At 41.3% G+C, this 16826-nt stretch overlaps 5 protein-coding genes and 1 non-coding gene across 22 annotated transcripts; 4 read left to right on the top strand and 2 right to left on the bottom strand.

The window, feature by feature from the left end:
* The first annotated feature begins 11 nt into the window (after nt 1-11).
* On the top strand, nt 12-82 carry TRNAG-GCC (transfer RNA glycine (anticodon GCC)). The gene has a single exon. It is a non-coding gene; the product is annotated as a tRNA-Gly (tRNA).
* Nucleotides 83-238: 156 nt separating this feature from the next.
* LOC127247692 (uncharacterized) lies at nt 239-1991 on the top strand. The gene is made up of 2 exons (XM_051269659.1): nt 239-886; nt 969-1991. The coding sequence occupies exons 1-2, from the start codon at nt 627-629 to the stop codon at nt 1807-1809; spliced, it is 1101 nt and encodes a 366-aa protein (XP_051125616.1). The 5' UTR covers nt 239-626; the 3' UTR covers nt 1810-1991.
* LOC127247690 (UBP1-associated protein 2C-like) lies at nt 1984-8243 on the top strand. Of its 17 annotated transcripts, none has more exons than XR_007837921.1 (6): nt 1984-3313; nt 5400-5471; nt 6277-6306; nt 6552-6806; nt 7385-7697; nt 7812-8243. XR_007837921.1 is itself a non-coding variant. In XM_051269658.1 (2 exons), exon 1 carries the CDS (start codon nt 2089-2091, stop codon nt 3310-3312), a length of 1224 nt encoding a protein of 407 aa, XP_051125615.1. In that variant the 5' UTR covers nt 1984-2088; the 3' UTR covers nt 3313; nt 3731-4067. The 17 variants fall into 17 exon arrangements, 1 of the variants encoding a protein (XP_051125615.1); XR_007837919.1 differs by having other exon boundaries at nt 6542-6806; XR_007837918.1 differs by having other exon boundaries at nt 6463-6806.
* Nucleotides 8244-10085: 1842 nt separating this feature from the next.
* On the top strand, nt 10086-11958 carry LOC127247693 (protein trichome birefringence-like 38). The gene is made up of 5 exons (XM_051269660.1): nt 10086-10482; nt 10557-10728; nt 11040-11215; nt 11283-11441; nt 11519-11958. Exons 1-5 carry the CDS (start codon nt 10211-10213, stop codon nt 11808-11810), a joined length of 1071 nt encoding a protein of 356 aa, XP_051125617.1. The 5' UTR covers nt 10086-10210; the 3' UTR covers nt 11811-11958.
* LOC127247694 (uncharacterized) lies at nt 11922-12860 on the bottom strand. Its single transcript, XM_051269661.1, has 4 exons — nt 12562-12860; nt 12418-12494; nt 12226-12337; nt 11922-12141 (listed from the first exon to the last, which is right to left on the bottom strand). Exons 1-4 carry the CDS (start codon nt 12825-12827, stop codon nt 12012-12014), a joined length of 585 nt encoding a protein of 194 aa, XP_051125618.1. The 5' UTR covers nt 12828-12860; the 3' UTR covers nt 11922-12011.
* Nucleotides 12861-12986: 126 nt separating this feature from the next.
* Nucleotides 12987-16509, bottom strand: LOC127247689 (protein CHUP1, chloroplastic). The gene is made up of 6 exons (XM_051269657.1): nt 15094-16509; nt 14598-14729; nt 14336-14517; nt 14146-14257; nt 13477-13611; nt 12987-13377 (listed from the first exon to the last, which is right to left on the bottom strand). Exons 1-6 carry the CDS (start codon nt 16312-16314, stop codon nt 13258-13260), a joined length of 1902 nt encoding a protein of 633 aa, XP_051125614.1. The 5' UTR covers nt 16315-16509; the 3' UTR covers nt 12987-13257.
* Between the last annotated feature and the right edge of the window lie 317 nt (nt 16510-16826).

Here is a 16826-nt window from a genome sequence, read left to right as displayed (position 1 = left end):
ATGTTCAATAAGCACCAGTGGTCTAGTGGTAGAATAGTACCCTGCCACGGTACAGACCCGGGTTCGATTCCCGGCTGGTGCATTTTATTTTTTGTTATTTCTTTCAATTTTGACGAAGTCAACTAACCAATCCGGTTTATCCACGTGTCGGTCAGACAATGTTCGTGTTCACAGACCGCCATTAAAATGGAGGCATTGTGTAGTAAAGGTCGCAGCTTTGTTCGATTTCCTAACCCCATACACACACCATACCGTAGATCAGAAAATTTGAATAAATCCCTCAAGATTTATAGAATTTAATTTTGTAGCAGATAGCATAATTTCACCAGCCATTCGCAGACAGATGTGTTAGCTCGCCTACATGTGGTGATGTCTGCCTAATTTGTATTTTCTCTCGAAGTCGTCTTCTACCCTTTTGTCTGATTCTTCACTTTCCCCCAACCAAAAGTCATCCACCAGTTTATCCAATTCAAATTAAGCCACAAGTCCTTAAGATATACAATATAGTATTTTCAGTTGCTTCTTTGACTATTTTCAGTTTTTTGCTCTGACATTCTTCTTCTTCTTCTTCTTCACATTCTTGGCTTTCGCCGACGCCGCCGGAGAAGCCTGTATTGGAGAAGGGCATGGCGGCCGGAAGTCTGAAGGTCGATTGGGCGGCGGGTTTGCACAGGGCGGTAACGATGCTTCATTTCGGGAAGTGGGAGGAGAAAGAAGAGGCGGCTAAAGTGATCGCCAAGCTGGCGGAGGAAGACGTGAAGCGGCGGAGGGTCATGGCGGAGCTCGGTGTCATTCCGCCGCTGGTGGCGATGGTCGGCTCGGAAGTGGCGGCGCGTCGGAGATTGGCTGTCAAGGCGTTGATCGAAGTCGCCAATGGCTCTTCCACGTAAGCCAGTTTTTTTTTTTTTATTTAATTTTTAAAATAAAAGAAATAATGTTGGCTATAATATCCTTCCAAATTATTTCAGGAACAAGGCATCAATGGTGGAGGCAGGACTCTTATCAAGACTACCAAAGAACACAACAGCCATAGAAGATGATGACGAATCATCCAATCAAGAATTAGCCCATCTCCTCCTCTCCATATCATCACTATCCAAAACCCAATTTTTCCTACAACCACCTGGAATCATCCCCACAGCGGTGTCCATTCTCCAATCAAATCCAAACCTCGACACCACACAAGCATGTCTAGCCACACTGCACAACCTATCCTCACTTCTCGACAATGCTGCAACATTGTCCTCCACAAAACTCATCGACATTCTTATTACAATGTCCTGTTCCATTGCCAAAGGAGCATCGGAAAAGGCCTTATCCACACTCGCCAACCTCGTTATAACCGCGCCCGGAAGGGCTGCAATAGAGCGCCACCACGCCGTGCCAGAAGGTCTTATCGAGATCATGACGCGCGGAGAGAGGCCGAGATGCCAAGAACTGTCGGCATACGTATTGATGATGTTGGCTCATCAAAGCTCCTTACAACGGCGGAAAATGGCCGACGCCGGCATTGTTCGGGTTCTTCTAGAAGTGGGGCTGCTGGGCAGCCCGTTGGCTCAGAAAAGAGCTATGAAGATATTGCAGTGGTTTAAGGACGACAGGCAGAAGCCACAGGTGACGAGGAGGATGTCTTCATTTGGATCACCCGATGTTGGTGAGAACTGCAAGATTTTGATGAAGAAGATTGTGAAGCAGAGTTTGAACAAAAACATGGAAACCATCACACGTCGTGCAAGTGGTGCTGAGGATTCTTCTTCGAGGATTAAGGCTTTGGTGATCAGTTCAAGTTCTAAGAGCTTGCCTTACTAGATAGGATTTTATTTTTGTAATTGGTTTAGGTTTGTTCTGTAATAAAAGAAGTTGTGAAATTGATCAACCAAGTATGAATTTGATTGGGCCAATGAAATTGAGGCCCAAGATGGCCCAAAAGTAATACGGCCCATTACGATGTAATACGACGCCGTTTTGAGAAGGCGGCGACATGGTTGCAATTTGACAGGGTGTTGAGGAAATTGCGCTATAAATTTAGTTTCTGGTTAGGGTTTTCGGGGAAGGGTCGTCTTGAGGGTTCTTTTGATTTTTTCTGCAATGGATCTTACCAAGAAACGGAAGGCTGACGAGAACGGTGGAGCGTACTCTACAAGTGTGGAGTATGGGAATACTGGGGCTGATGTGTCGCAGGCGCCGATGGGCACTATGTATCCCGAAGATGCTGAGAAGATTCTCGAACCCTTCACGAAGGAACAGCTCCTTCCTATCCTGCGTGCTGCCGTACTCCGTCATCCCGATGTGTTGGAGGCGGTGCGTGCCGTTGCTGACGCTGACCCGGTTCAGCGTAAACTATTTGTCCGTGGGCTTGGGTGGGAAACCACGACGGAGAAACTCCGGGAAGCGTTCTCTACGTACGGCGAACTGGATGAGGCTAATACTATCGTGATTACCGATAAGGGTACTGGAAAATCTAAGGGGTATGGCTTCGTAACCTTTAAGCACATCGATGCAGCAATTATGGCTCTCAAAGAGCCGAATAAGAAGATCGACGGGCGTATTACGGTGGCTCAGCTTGCGGCCACTGGAAATTCGAACAATTCTTACTCTGTCGATGTGGCGTCGAGGAAGATTTATGTTGGTAATATCCCATTTGAAATTTCCTCAGAGCGGTTGTTGTCTCACTTTGCGATGTATGGTGACATCGAGGAAGGGCCGCTAGGGTTTGACAAACAAAGTGGTAAGGCCAAGGGATTCGCGTTTTTTGTCTATAAGACTGAGGAGGGTGCAAGAGCGTCACTGGTTGATCCCATGAAGATTATCGATGGACATCAGGTTATCTGTAAGTTGGCTACAGATAACAAGAAACAGAAGCCAAATATGGCTCCACCTGGTGGGATGGGTTCGGGAATGCCTAATTCTGGACCAATGGGAATGGCGCCACCGAATTATGGAATGGGAGGAGGTTATATGGGCTATGGACCGGGGCCAAATATGCCACAGCCTCCTCCACAGCAGGGGGGAATGGTTCATCAGAATGCGGCCTACAATACAGGAATGGGCGGTCCTGGTGGGCAAGGTTATGGTACTGGATATGGGGCTGGTGGATCAATGTATGATGGAGGGGTTGGACCTGGAGAGTATGGTGGAGGATTAGGAAGTGCTGGAGGTTACAGAATGCCCCCTAGTGGCGGGGTGCAGAGCTTAGGAGGGTACCCGGATGGTGGGAACTACGGGGTTCAAAGTGGATATCCATCTCAACCAAGCCACCCTACTGGCCCTGGGCCAAGGCATCCTCATTACCAGACTATGCCACCGTATTGAGGTATACTTTATTTATTAAAATGTATTGTTATAGTCCAAATGTCATTAGTATCACATAATCATAACCTGTGAATGAGATGTAAATGTTCATGATAATTTTTTTGGAGATAATCCTATGATTTGGTTGAATTAAGTAAGACACTTTCAATTGTTGTTTCAGGCTTTCGCATAATGCTTAAAAGCTTTTGCAGATCATACACTACTTCATTTGGCAACCTGTTATTAAAATTTCGTTTTAATCACGCACAAACATATTATTGTGGATGCCTAATAGTGTTTTCACTTGAAACTAAATGGAAGATTGCATTGTTTTCCCGTGTGTTTTTGTAAGAAATTTGGCACATGGTTTTATTGTAAGTACTTTTTGGTCTTCTTTACTTTTGACTATGGATTGAATTCTACATGTTCATGTGTTCAGGTAATTTGACAGCTTGTTGGGCGCAAATGTTTTAAATGGTTGTGGTGATTATATGATTGCCGACTTGAAATCTTTGGTTGATAAATGGACTGCTGTGCATCTTTGGCTGCTTCACTCTATCTGCTTGAGTGTTGGATTGATGAGCTGTATTAGTCCTAGAATGAACTCCATGTTTTGAGACATTGGTGTACTATGTGATAAGTGGCTATGATGACATATTCTCCATTTGCATTTACTTTTTCATTTGTTAGGCTCCAGGTTGCTGCATTTCTATTTCTATTTGTAGTTGCTTGTAAAATGTTCTATCATTTTAATTCTAGTTGCTTATTTTTTAGTATCTTGATATACTGAATTTGGCAACCAATGTTTCTCTGTTGGTGCAACTTGGCACCTCAACTGTTTTCCCTGCTTCTGTATGTCATATCTTTGAACTGAACCCTGCCAAGTATATGTGTATTTCTGATATTCTCATCTGATCTGTAAGTTACATTAACTGTTCATTTTGCTACACTTCAATTGGCTTTCTATTTTGTTCTTTTGACACCCGAAATATATTATACAGTAATCTTAAGAAGATGATAAGAATAACAAGAAGTTGCATCTTTCTGTACAGTTTCTACTACTTGTGTATTTGTTTTGAAGTTTGGATTCTGAGTTAGGATTTGAATAGTAAAAATTTTGAATTGAAATAGTTATATGATAGTGATATAAATAGGCGTTGATGTGAACTTGTAGTTTTGATTTTGAATCAAAATTTTGGGGGGAAAATTTTTTATGAACAATAGATTTTGGGGAAAATACCCCAAACAAACACACCCTACATGAACTAATAGTTTTGATTTTGAATCAAAAGATAGCTTTGTTTATAAGTATGAACTTGTAGTATGATTATTGATGTTCAATTTATCATCACTTTACAATCTTCTTTGGGAAATGTTCTGCTCGGAAGTTCAGGCCATATTTCTTACCATGGTGTTTCAGCTATCACAAACTTAGCAGATCCTCTATGTATAATTCTTAATTGAAACAGTTTGGTGAAGGAAGAACTCTGACCTGTTTTTCAGGCTATATGATCTCACCTGCAGTTCCCTAAATTTCTAACAAAAATATAAATTGATTAAGTTTTTTAGCCCTGTTAAAATGGTTGAGCAACGGTTGTCCTTTTGCTGCTTGATCTGATCTAGCTCCTTTGCACTCACCTATCTTGAGCTTAGGAGGTGAGCTCTGATGTGTTTTACTGTGTATTGCATGTTATTTATTTGAAAGGGATTTAAGTGGAATTTCTTTATGTTACTAAAGCTCTATTATCATCATGATTAGTTGCATGTTTTAAGGGACAAGAAAATGGCCATATTGTGATATAAATGGCTGTTGGCAAAGTATTTATTTGATGTCTTAATTATGGTCTTAGTAATTTAGATGTGTTTTATTGCCTGACAAGGACATAAAAAACATTGATATGTTTTGGACTTGAATGGCAAATCTGTCTTCATCTTTCAATAACCTGGTGAGATTAAGATTTTTGAGGTGATATTCCAATTGCTTTTTGATTAATTTAGTCATATGAGATAGTGAACTCGTGTGCTTTTCCTTTAGGTACAAGTTAAATGCCAAACTAATATTTATTATATTGTAAAATGAAGGGTTTGATCCCCACTTCTGGATATAGGGTACACTGGGAAGCAAGTATTGCAATGCTGCTGTGCAAATGTAGCTGAAGCAGAAGCATCTACACTTTTCAGTATGATGAGCATCATGATGTTCTAAAAGTTAATTTATTTTTATTTTTTTTTATAAAAATAAAAATAATAATAAAAAAAAAAAACTGGAATACCTTGTTGCACAATGTCTGCTGCTTGTGCTTAATGTTGGGTAACTTTGAAGCCTCTATTCAAAATATGATTTGAGCAAAATTAACATCCACTGGGATGAAAGCTTTATGTGGCAAATGAAACAATGTCATTGCCACCAAATTGTGATGCGAAGCATCAAGCAAGTTGTGATTGTCTGCTGCTTAGTTTGTAACCTGTGGTTCTTTGAGCCCTTCTGCTGTTTATGTATTTCACAACATGGGCTCACCAGTGGAGTTTTTGTTTGCCTGGCATAATGAAATTATAGGGATAACATGTTGAAGTAGATCATTATATGTAATAGATTCAATTGGTCAGTTATATCATTGCTGTAAATATTTGCTATACAAGCCTACACAGTCATGCAATAGCCTTGTGGACTTAGTTTCTGTAGGTATGAGTATATGATTTGCTTGAATTCATATAGGTGCTGTTTGAGTTTTCTGTTGTGGTGTTGGCATCCTTCCTTCTGCAAGATGTGTAGCACACTTCAATTGTAAAATATGCAAAATGAGGCAAACTTTATTGCTGTATCCCAATTGACTCACAATATTCTACTGTCATGGCAACTGATGCATGGGAATCTATTCTGATCCTGAAAATTAAGGAAGCCTAATTTTTTCATCACTTAGCGTACTTTAGATTCTGATTATTATCTATATGACTTAATGTTTATTCTTTACTCAAATTGTGCAGGACACTTCCAATGTTCACATTAATTGGAAGGTACTTTTCTATTTCCATTTGCAAATCTTGACTAAATGTTCTGGTCAATAAGAATCAATATGGGAAATTTTACAAGGACCAAAACTATTGGATCATGGAAAAAGGTATTGTCTGCTATCCTTGTTGAAACAAATGGTGATTTTTGCTTTGGTCTAGACTGATGGGCAGGATTGCATTCCCAGTCTGATATGTCAAAGGTTTAATGAAATTACATATGCTAAGTGAAGATAAATAGTATTCTGCAGAGCACTTGCTTGTCATCAATATCCCTCTGGAGCCTCATGTATCCTTCCACCTCCCAAGTGGTACCCCAGGAGCTCGTAAGTACCAGTGCTAAAGTTTGGTTCAGTACCATAGTGGATCACAACTCCATAGTCCAAGCTCGTGCAACACTGGCCTGTGAAAACACCACTTGAATAAAACTGGAAGGCTGGTGCGCTTGCATCTGGACTAACAGCAAATGGTTGTTCCCCAACTATGTGCATCCTCATTCTCTGCAGGTACATTTTTGTAGCCATTTATCTTGGCAATGGATTTGGCTTCCATCTTTAAGTTGCATGTGCCTAGTTTTTCTTGAGAAAGATAATTGCTTTTGGTGGTAAAAATGAACCATTTGAGAGAAATGCAAGTTGTTTAGGCAAGAGACAGACATGACAATTCTGCAGTCGTAAACTTATTATTGTCTAACTGTAGTATATGTGAAATTCCTCAGAACTATAGTATATGTGAAATTCTAACTCTGAGCCAATGAGGTCCTTGTTATGAGATCTACAAATGTTCTGAGAATAAATGTGAGTGCTTCATGAAGCTTTGTTCTGAATATCCCTATTTTTCCATTCTTGCTGGGATTGTTGTCTGAATGCAACTATGTTACCTAGTGTGCCAGATTTTTGCTGATGTCATATGCTTCCCTTTCCTATACCACATATTCTATTCAGAAAACCAGGGGTTTTTGACATCTTTCCAGGAATGGTGTGGATGAACTCTATAAATACCTGCTCCTGGTGCAATTACACAACAGCTCTGCTAGTTGTGACTCTGGTTATATAATAATGATATTCTGCTCATTAATGGTCAGGTTAAGAATGGCTGCTGTGGACAAACTTGTTCTTATTGAAGTGTTCATTTCTGCAATGTGGGATTTGCAATTCATGGCCTGCTTGCATCGGGCATCAATGGTTTTGACACAAAACAATGAAACAGAAGATGATTTGGAGAAAGGTATGAGATCCAAACATATCCTCCAAGTGCATTGAATTGTGCTATAGAAGGCAGGGATATCCGTACTTGCAAGTTTGGACGGTCATATCACCTAATGAGCTGCAAAAAATGTGGAGTCTATACAGAATGGATCTACTCCCTAAACTTGAGATCCAACTGTGGAGTCAGAGGTATGTACCTTGACATATTTGGCTCCCGGCCACATAATGTAATGCACAATGTGTATCAAATCATTTTAGAGAATGTGTAGCACAACCATGCACTGATTATTTCCATTCTTCTAGATGCCAAGCCAATATGAAGAAAGAGATCAGACCATTGTATCAATACTGCTGAAGGGCCCTGTGGCATTTTTGATTCAGGCATTTTCTTACCCCACTGCTGAAAGCGGTTTGAACTCAAGACAACAAACAATAATTACCCTCTTGTCTGTTAGTATACGTGTGTGGCTAATTTAGTGTGTGCTAGTTGATGCAGGGTCGTGCAGAATTCTGGAAGTCGTCGACACATGACCTCAAATAATATGCCGACGAAATCAATCGAATTGAATCGCTCAAAGGTGCACCCTCTCCCTGATCTGATAAGATTGTTCTTCTTTAAGATTGAAATATAATCCCTCCATCACCACATGTATGATAATTTGTAATATTTGCTCTTGTTTTATATAATACAATACAAATTTTGTTAATGCCATGACTCCACTGATTGATTGATGATTCCCATTTTGTTAGACACCACACAAAATTAAAATTCAATAATAACACACACACACACACACTAGACTATAATAACAACTTGACTTCTGAACTTGTCCACGTCTGTTTGTCTGTACGTTTGTGTATTTGTAACCATCGCCTTCAGGTCAGACTCCATATATTGGGGTAATAATTTTGACTATTCTTTTATCATTTTACACACGCATATATATATATATATATGCATGTATATAGTTTATTATTATTATTATTATTATTATTAATATTATTATTATTATTATTATTATAATTATGTTCGTGTGATTTATTAATCACTTCAAAAGGTTGCCAGTCGGATGAGTCATTAATATAGTAGCAATAATGTGTGAACTTATACAGCTACGAATAGTAATTAACGAACACAACAATAATGACTGAAATTAAGTTTCGCAACTCCCTTATTTATAATATGACAATGGTTAATGTGCTAATAATATACATATATATGTGTGTGTGTGTGTGCGCCTCTGGCTCTTAATTAATTAGAACTATTCATTATAATAAACTTATAACTAACAGACAAGAGAATTATTGAAGCCAAACCATCCAACTAATTGTAAAGCTGTATCCACTCAATTATAGTGTAGATTCATACATGTGATCATTTTAATATTACATCCATGCCCACCACAAGAAATTTTTTTGTTTTTTTTTTCTTTGGACACACAACAAGCTAAGGTTGTCTCAATCTATTTGTATATAAGTATTTGTAAGTAAATCAGTTAGTTGTGTGTTGATTTCAATGTCGGAATCAATAATCCAAACCATACACAAGTTTTGTAGGCAAACTCCAAAATTGATTCCACTAAAAAAAAATAGGAATTGTAAAAGAAATGAATTAATGAATCTTCATACAAGTAAATATTTAGTAATAATGAGTTGGAGCAACTTGCATTGCTTTATCAAGAATGCTCTCTCTATTATTGGATTTGGTGCTGCTGGTGCACTGCGCTGGCCCATACACTACCACAATTTTCCACTAGGAGGGGAAAATAAATTAATAAAAGTATTAATAAATAAATAAATAAATCATTTTTGCATTTTTATTTTTTATTGATCTATTGTTATTGAAGCAAATAAGTTGGCAATAAAGTTTTGCATAAATACATACATATATATTGCATTGTGCAATTGGAGTTGGTTTTATTTGTTGCAATTATAGCACATGATTGAATAATTATTTTTGGTGAGTATTCTAGACTAGGTTGCTTCGTATTCATGCAATCCAGTTCATTTAAATATTATTTTATTTAATATCAAATAAAATAATTGAATGTAAGTGCCTACTTCCGCCACCGCCACCGCCACCGCCACGGCGGCGCTGCCTCCACCAGAAAAGGACAAGGCTAAACGTTGCGCCATGAACCCAACTGCCAGAACAATCCCCACCATTAATGACACGTGGTCCCCGCCGAATAAACGGCGTGGATCTATCCGGCGCAGAGATCCATGGTCCTCCCAAGAATCTTCCCGAGATAAAAACTACAGCTCACTGTCCTGTACCAGTGCTTGTGACACGCGTGGATGATGATGCCACCAACTCCCGGGACGTCAGCTCCCGAAACAATCGGAGCCGTTGATTCAGTGAAATGAACGGTGCGGATGACCATCACCAACCCAGCATGCGTAGCCTTTTCCCCCCAGCAACAAAAACGTTAAAAATTCCTACTTTTGATGCGCCATACAAATACAAAATACACTCCCAAAACTCTGCATTGTAGACTTGGCAGAGGCAGAAAACAAACTGACAAAAAACCCACCAAGAAAACGACATGAAATGGGACAGACCCAAAAAATTTCCAACTCACATCACACCATTTGAATAAAATCCCATTCTGCATTCGAACACTCTCCTTGCTTTTGCCTGTTTGATTTGGTTTAGTTTAATTATCCCAATTCTCTGTAGAAGAAGAAGCTTAAAAGCCATAATGAGATTATTTTTTATGCTGCTTTCATCCTCTTTAATGGCGGTCGTGCTTCGCGCCCCAAACTCCACCGCAGCTGCAGCTGCAACCAATTTCAGTTCAGCTATTGGGTGCAATTTGTTTCAGGGTAAATGGGCAATCGATCCTTCTTACCCTCTGTATGAATCCTCTAGCTGTCCCTTCATCGACCCTGAATTCGACTGCATCAAGTATGGCCGCCCCGATAGACAGTACCTCAAGTTTTCTTGGAGGCCCGATTCCTGCATCTTGCCCAGGTCAGGTTTCTGTGTTTCTTTAGTTCGATTGGCAATGGTGGATTGTTGTTTTGAGTTGTAATTTGGTAGTGCAGATTCGATGGGGGTCAGTTCTTGAGGAGATGGAGAGGGAAGAAGATAATGTTCGTTGGAGATTCACTGAGCTTGAATCAATGGCAGTCTCTTGCTTGTATGATTCATGCCTCAGTCCCAAATTCCAAGATCGATTATATCAGAAAGGAGTCGCTTTCATCCGTTACATTCCAGGTTTATCCATTAAAGTTTTTATTGCAATGATTTCAATGTCGGCGTGTCTCTTTTCCATTTCTTGCTTTTCTTCTCGCACTTTCTTCCCCAGCCGCCACTCTCTCTGTCTCTCTTTCTTTAGTAAAAGAGAAACTTCCATTGCGCAGAGCAGAGCTTATTACTAAAACATAGGAATAGTAAATAATAAAAGCATTTATTGCCAATACAAAAATATTGAACGTACGTCGGACTGAAGTGAGTGAATTTGTTGACAAGATCTGCACTTGAATCTTGATCGTTCTTGGGGATGAATGAATTATGCACATTTTCAGGATTACGGCGTGTCGATTATGCTGTACCGGTCGCCGTATTTGGTCGACATAACAAGAGAATCGATCGGGCGAGTATTGAAGCTGGACTCGATTCAACAGGGCAATGCCTGGAAAGGAATGGACATGCTCGTATTCAACTCGTGGCATTGGTGGACGCACAAAGGAAGAGCGCAATCGTATGTCATAATTCGTCGCTTTAGATAAAGACGGGGAGCGAATTATGACAACGTGTTGTTCTTGCAGGTGGGATTATATTCAAGACGGTGCGACCATAACCAAAGACATGAACCGGCTCGTCGCGTTCTACAAAGGCCTGACGACGTGGGCTCGATGGATCGACCTCAACGTCGATCCTGTCAAAACCAAGGTCTTCTTCCAGGGCATTTCTCCGACTCATTACCAGTAAGCAATTCCGCAACAATTCATCATCCTATGTACTTCTAAAATTAAGTTAAAATCAAGAATTCGTCGTAAAACAGGGGTAGAGATTGGAAATCAGTGTCAAAGAACTGCAACGGGGAGCAACAGCCGTTGACAGGGTCGACATATCCGGCGGGGACACCGCCAGAAGTCGAGGTTGTCAACAGAGTACTGAGTAGAATCAGGAAACCTGTGTTTCTGCTCGATATTACGACTCTGTCTCAGTTAAGGAAAGATGCGCATCCATCGGCGTACAGCGGAGATCACTCCGGCGTCGATTGCAGCCATTGGTGCCTCCCCGGATTACCCGATACCTGGAACCAGCTGCTCTATGCAGCCCTTGTAATGTGATTCATTCTTAACTAGGATTCGACTTCTGTCGTTTGTTGTCTGTCTGTCCATAGCTGCTTAAATTTTATTAGGGCTTTCGTGATTCAACTGTAAAAGAAATTACTCCATGAATGCTCTGCAAAATGTATGAAGCTTCTTGATTCTTACACGAGATTTGATCATTAAAAAGACTCGATTTTTGAGATCATATATTGAATGAATCTAATAGCCAACGTACACGGCTGCGTTCACTATGTAGCAATCGTCGTTCTTATCTCCCATTTCTTCGACATGGACTCCGCTGGAGCACACAAGGCCGCCATCGACAACCTCGACTTTCGATATTAATCCGCTGTTTAAGATGATCAGACAGGATCAAGGGTTGTGGTTCGACAGACAAGATCATGTTTGATATGAATGTGGCAGGCTTACTTACTATGGGAAAACTGATTTGATCTTCTCAATGTCCAGCAAATTCTGGAGATGTTTAGGAACTCCGAGCTTAATTTGTAGCTTCATCTCACTAAATGAAACGCCCGGAATTGAACCTTGAAAAGTTTTAAGGAATCAGGACAAGAAAATGAAATTGGATTTGCATAAAATATTAGGGCATTGACGAAGTATGTACCTCTCCTAAAAGCTGGAATCGAATTTGATGAAATGGCATCCCGACATGCCCTCATAGCAGCCGAGGTAATATCCTGCCTGTAATCGAATCCAAATTAAAATTGTGTAAGTATTGCCCTAAGAAGAGGATGGAGTAAATTAATACCCGTGTTGATCGTAGCCGACGCCCATTTCGACAAACAAGAGCTTGATCGATGAATCCGGCACCAGGTCAACCGGTTTGATCGAACACTGTCGTTCGTTCGCCATCGGAATTGCCCTCAGTATCGTTGAAGTTCGAGAAACAAAATTGGGCAATTTGTTCTCGATTGCACACTGCGACTGCGATAAAGGAGCGTCGGTGAAGATTAATCGACCGGAACGCCTCGATGGAGCACAAAGAAAAGGGAAATTCACAGAAACCGCCGCCATTAGAGGTCGTCGGAGTTTCTGGGCTTAGGTTCTGTAAAATTATGACAAACCCACCCACTGTTTGGGCTTTCGAATAAAATATTGATTGGGCTTGGTGAATCCATCCTGATTATTTATTTCTTTGTTTATTTACTTTAAATTAATCCATAGGTTGGGAGATAAAAAAACAAAGAGCAGTACTGATTTTATCTTTAATTTCTTCCCCAAATTATACACAAATTAAATATCCACTACTGTCCAAGAAAAACTTTGGCCAGGTTACAATCTATGGTCGGAAAATCAGCAATCTTTTCAAACCCACACTATATATAGAGATATATCTATAAATTCGAGCACAAAAGGAATGGTGTCGTCATTTGAAATTCCATCATATCTTCAATCCTGTTTTACTACAAAAAGGCAGCGGAGTTTGCTACAAGATCGAATTTTATCAACAGCAAGAAGACGATCTGCAAACAATCTTGTGTTGATGCTGCGGATTGAATGCTCTTGATTTATCTCTCAGTTCTTGAAATGCCCTCATCGTTTCGACGTCGAATCCTCCAGCAAACTGATCATAAAAAAGATTACAAACATGTTGTAGTAAAAATGTTGGGCGATACAAAGTTGCAGAGTCTTGAATTTAACAAAAAACAAAAAAAAAACTCACCTGATGTACTCTGAATGCAAACTTGACGCCATGAACTATAAGCTCCTCCTCTTCAGGGCCACCGGCGGCGAGTTCGAGTTCGGCCGACACTCTCTTCATGTACTTCATCGCCAATTTCACCGACGCCAGCTTAATCTGAATGCAATCAATCCATCACGACAAACAGATAAATTTCATATTAAAGTTAATATCAAAATGAATACAGCCGAAAAAAGTAAAAAACAAACAAGAAATTCCTTCTTGGTTGACTAGCCGCCACACAGAGACAAACAAAACCGGGACACCATGGATAGGTTAGGATAGGTTGGGGCAGCTACAGATCAGGAACTATGCACATGCGAGCATGATTGTTTGGACATTACAAAAATGGCTCAAGCTCTTCTGTCATCCACCTAACCCCTAATTTAGTATGGCATTTGGTAGCCGTCGCCCCAAGAATTTACTTTCGTTTCCCCACAAGTTTCCAGTTGTATAAGTGATTCTTGAGGGACCACGACTTGCTATAAATTTCAACCAAAAACGACTAGAAAAGAAACAATCTTTATAGCTATGTAGCACATTTCTGTGGTAAATTAATGGATTCGAAGTTATGTAGTCGACGTGCAAGCACAGTGCTAAACAGAATCTTTAATACTCCAATGATTGAAAGAGGATGAATTTTAATTTTACCTGACTGATATAACCAGTATCGAGCATCCAATTAATTGGGATCTTAAACCCTCTGTATCTCTCTGCAGCTGATTCTCTCATTCTGGACAAATTGTGAACACCATGCTCTAATCTGAAGCACAATCATAATTGGGTTAGATAAGAAATGTGAGATTAAAAAGAATCTACTGAATCTTGGAAATATACCGACTTTTCATACAAAGACTGCATCTTCTTGAGAGCATGACCACAAGGCTGTCGGGGATCGTCCCGGAATGAAGAGACTTCAGTTTCCAGCTTCTTTAGATCGCAATACTCAAATGCAGCTTCTCTCAATGCATCTGCCTTCTTCTCCGGCCAATCGAAGTGTTTCAAAACTGCCCTCTCATCAACCTTCAGGGTAAAACAGATGTTGTCATTAAAGATCAGGGAAAAAAAAATGAAATAGTAGCTGCTGCTCTTAGAAAGTGCACCAGGTAAGAGAGTTCATCATCGAGCCATTTGACAAAGGGAACGACATCCTCAATATCTGTGAAGGCGGCAGCCTCGACTTCTTTGATCAGGAATTTGATGAAATCGCCTTGGGTCTCTACATCTGTCTTGATCTGTAATTATCAAAATGAAAGATTCGTCGTGAAAAAAGAAACTCCAGTATCATTTAACCAAGGTCGTCAATGGCGACTTGTCATTCAGAAAGTTTTTCTATTTGAACAAAATCAATGTGGAAAGAATGTCATGTAACCCCACGTGGCTTCATGAATCGACTACTTTCTGCAGTACCAATTAAGATTTTGAAATCCAAACCCTGTCTTATCTACCAAGAAACCTACCAAAAATCCAAAAAGCATCAGGGGGTTCCCGAAAGGTCGCCGGAGAAAGGTCAGCGTCAGTTACAGGATGGCATAAAGTCAGTGGCAATAATGTAAATAATCCAGAGATCAAGACCGGACATGGAAACGAGGAACTTACAGCTAGCAAATGTGCAGAGCGATTCTCAATTTCGCCTATCATGTCCTTCGCAGTTGCAGCACCGCCGCCCTGTGCGTCCGCGCCCCCGCCGGAGGCGTCGCGTCGGCCATTTATGTCTCTCTTCATCAAGGAGTGATAAAACTCAACCACCTCCGGGACTCTAGTAACCTTCGCCGGAATAGGCTTACATCCCTTCTGAGGTGGCGGCGGCGGCGGACATGGAGCTGTACTTGACCCACGCCGTGACAGTGGAAGAGTGCGAGGAGAACTGCTTGATTTAAACGGCGGTGGAGGTGGCGGTGGCGGTGGCGGTGCGGGAACGGCGAGAATATCCGCCGGCGCGTGAGACGCAGAACCGCTTAAAGAAGGTGCAGAGATAGGCCTCGGAGGCGGCTTAGGAACGCGCGGAATACGGGATCTAATGCCGGTCAACACATCGGAAGTTTCTAAAATCTCGCCGGAATTACTCCTGGAATGGCTCGTCCCGTCGCCGGCGTCCCCTGCACTTATAAGCTCGTCTTTCTTCAAGTCTACGCCGGCCCCCGCCCCATCAACAGTGGTCACGCATTTCGTCGAACACTTTGATGCAACAGTAACGCTATGTTTGTCGTTGAGCTTCGCAGCAATGGCGGAAGCATTCGAGGCTGCCTCTTCGTCTTCCTCTTCTTCCTCCTCGTTCTCTCGTTCGCTCTCTTCCACAGCTCGTTTAATGTCGGATAACTCAGCCTGCATCTGTTTGATTTTCTCTTCATACTTATGATTCTGTTTACTCAGCTCCATGTGCAGAAACTCGTTCTCCTCTCTGAGCCTCTCGTTCTCCGAATCCAAGCACTCGATCTTCTTCCGAGACCGTTCGATTTCCGCGTCCTTGTTCGAAATCACGTTCTCCAGAACGGGAACAATCGCGACCGACTCCCGGAGCAGCTTCTGCTCCAATAATTCCGTTTTCAATCGCGACTCACTCTCCCGCAACTCTTCCACCAGACGGAGGAGTTCCGAAACGTCCGGCGGCCGCGGCTGGACTTGAGCGGAGGCACGTGGGAAGTAAACGCCGAACGATCGGGACAGCGGCGCCCCTGACCCCTTCTGCACCTGCTGTTGCTGCTTTGCCGAACTCGGCGTCGATAACAATGGCGGTTTGGAGGACACCTCAGTCTTCAGCTTCGTGCTGCCCTGCGATTTCTGCAATCCCATTGCCGATTTCACTTTACCAGCCACCATGTTTGCCCTCGTCCTTATAATCAATCAGTAACAACTCTACGGTCTCCCTCTCCCCTTCTCTACGCCAAAGGTTCGAAATCTGGTTCGAGAAAGACAGCTCTACATAGGTCACTGTCTCCTCTAACTGTATAAAATAAGACTGCTCCAACTCCGAAAGTACTACAGCTACTACTACTCCTCCTCCTTCTAAATGAATGTGAGAGGAGAGAGGAGTCTCAGGTTTAATGGAGACGATGACGATCGTAGACGAATGACCAATCCAACGGCCATTTATCAACAAAAGTAATCCAACGGTTATAATCTGCCTTTAGGGCTAAAGCCTCAAAGGCAGTAGGTAATAGTCATGAAAGCCCACATTTAATTGCGTCACGCGCCATTGAACGGTCGGTGCGTGACTCATCATAGACATATATATATTTATTATTATTATTATTATTTATTTTTTTTTTTTATCACCAATTGCTTAGCATTTAAATTTGGTCGTTTTATTTGATGTAACTCCTGGACGTGAT

The sequence above is a fragment of the Andrographis paniculata genome, unplaced genomic scaffold (genome assembly GCF_009805555.1).
Source record: "Andrographis paniculata isolate CXL003 unplaced genomic scaffold, ASM980555v1 Contig32END, whole genome shotgun sequence".
Taxonomy (NCBI): domain Eukaryota; kingdom Viridiplantae; phylum Streptophyta; class Magnoliopsida; order Lamiales; family Acanthaceae; genus Andrographis; species Andrographis paniculata.
This window is presented reverse-complemented; position numbering and strand designations above follow the sequence as displayed.

Coding starts and splice junctions, on each gene's coding strand:
- LOC127247692 (XM_051269659.1), top strand. CDS start 627: ATGGCGGCCGGAAGTCTGAAGGTCGATTGGGCGGCGGGTTTGCACAGG. Junction 887..968: donor GTCGCCAATGGCTCTTCCAC/GTAAGCCAGTTT, acceptor AAATTATTTCAG/GAACAAGGCATCAATGGTGG.
- LOC127247690 (XM_051269658.1), top strand. CDS start 2,089: ATGGATCTTACCAAGAAACGGAAGGCTGACGAGAACGGTGGAGCGTAC.
- LOC127247689 (XM_051269657.1), bottom strand. CDS start 16,314: ATGGTGGCTGGTAAAGTGAAATCGGCAATGGGATTGCAGAAATCGCAG. Junction 14,730..15,093: donor GCTCTGCACATTTGCTAGCT/GTAAGTTCCTCG, acceptor TGATAATTACAG/ATCAAGACAGATGTAGAGAC. Junction 14,258..14,335: donor ATGCAGTCTTTGTATGAAAA/GTCGGTATATTT, acceptor ATTGTGCTTCAG/ATTAGAGCATGGTGTTCACA.
- LOC127247694 (XM_051269661.1), bottom strand. CDS start 12,827: ATGGCGGCGGTTTCTGTGAATTTCCCTTTTCTTTGTGCTCCATCGAGG. Junction 12,495..12,561: donor GTCGGCTACGATCAACACGG/GTATTAATTTAC, acceptor ATTCGATTACAG/GCAGGATATTACCTCGGCTG. Junction 12,338..12,417: donor GATTCCAGCTTTTAGGAGAG/GTACATACTTCG, acceptor AAACTTTTCAAG/GTTCAATTCCGGGCGTTTCA.
- LOC127247693 (XM_051269660.1), top strand. CDS start 10,211: ATGAGATTATTTTTTATGCTGCTTTCATCCTCTTTAATGGCGGTCGTG. Junction 10,483..10,556: donor GATTCCTGCATCTTGCCCAG/GTCAGGTTTCTG, acceptor TTGGTAGTGCAG/ATTCGATGGGGGTCAGTTCT. Junction 10,729..11,039: donor TTTCATCCGTTACATTCCAG/GTTTATCCATTA, acceptor GCACATTTTCAG/GATTACGGCGTGTCGATTAT.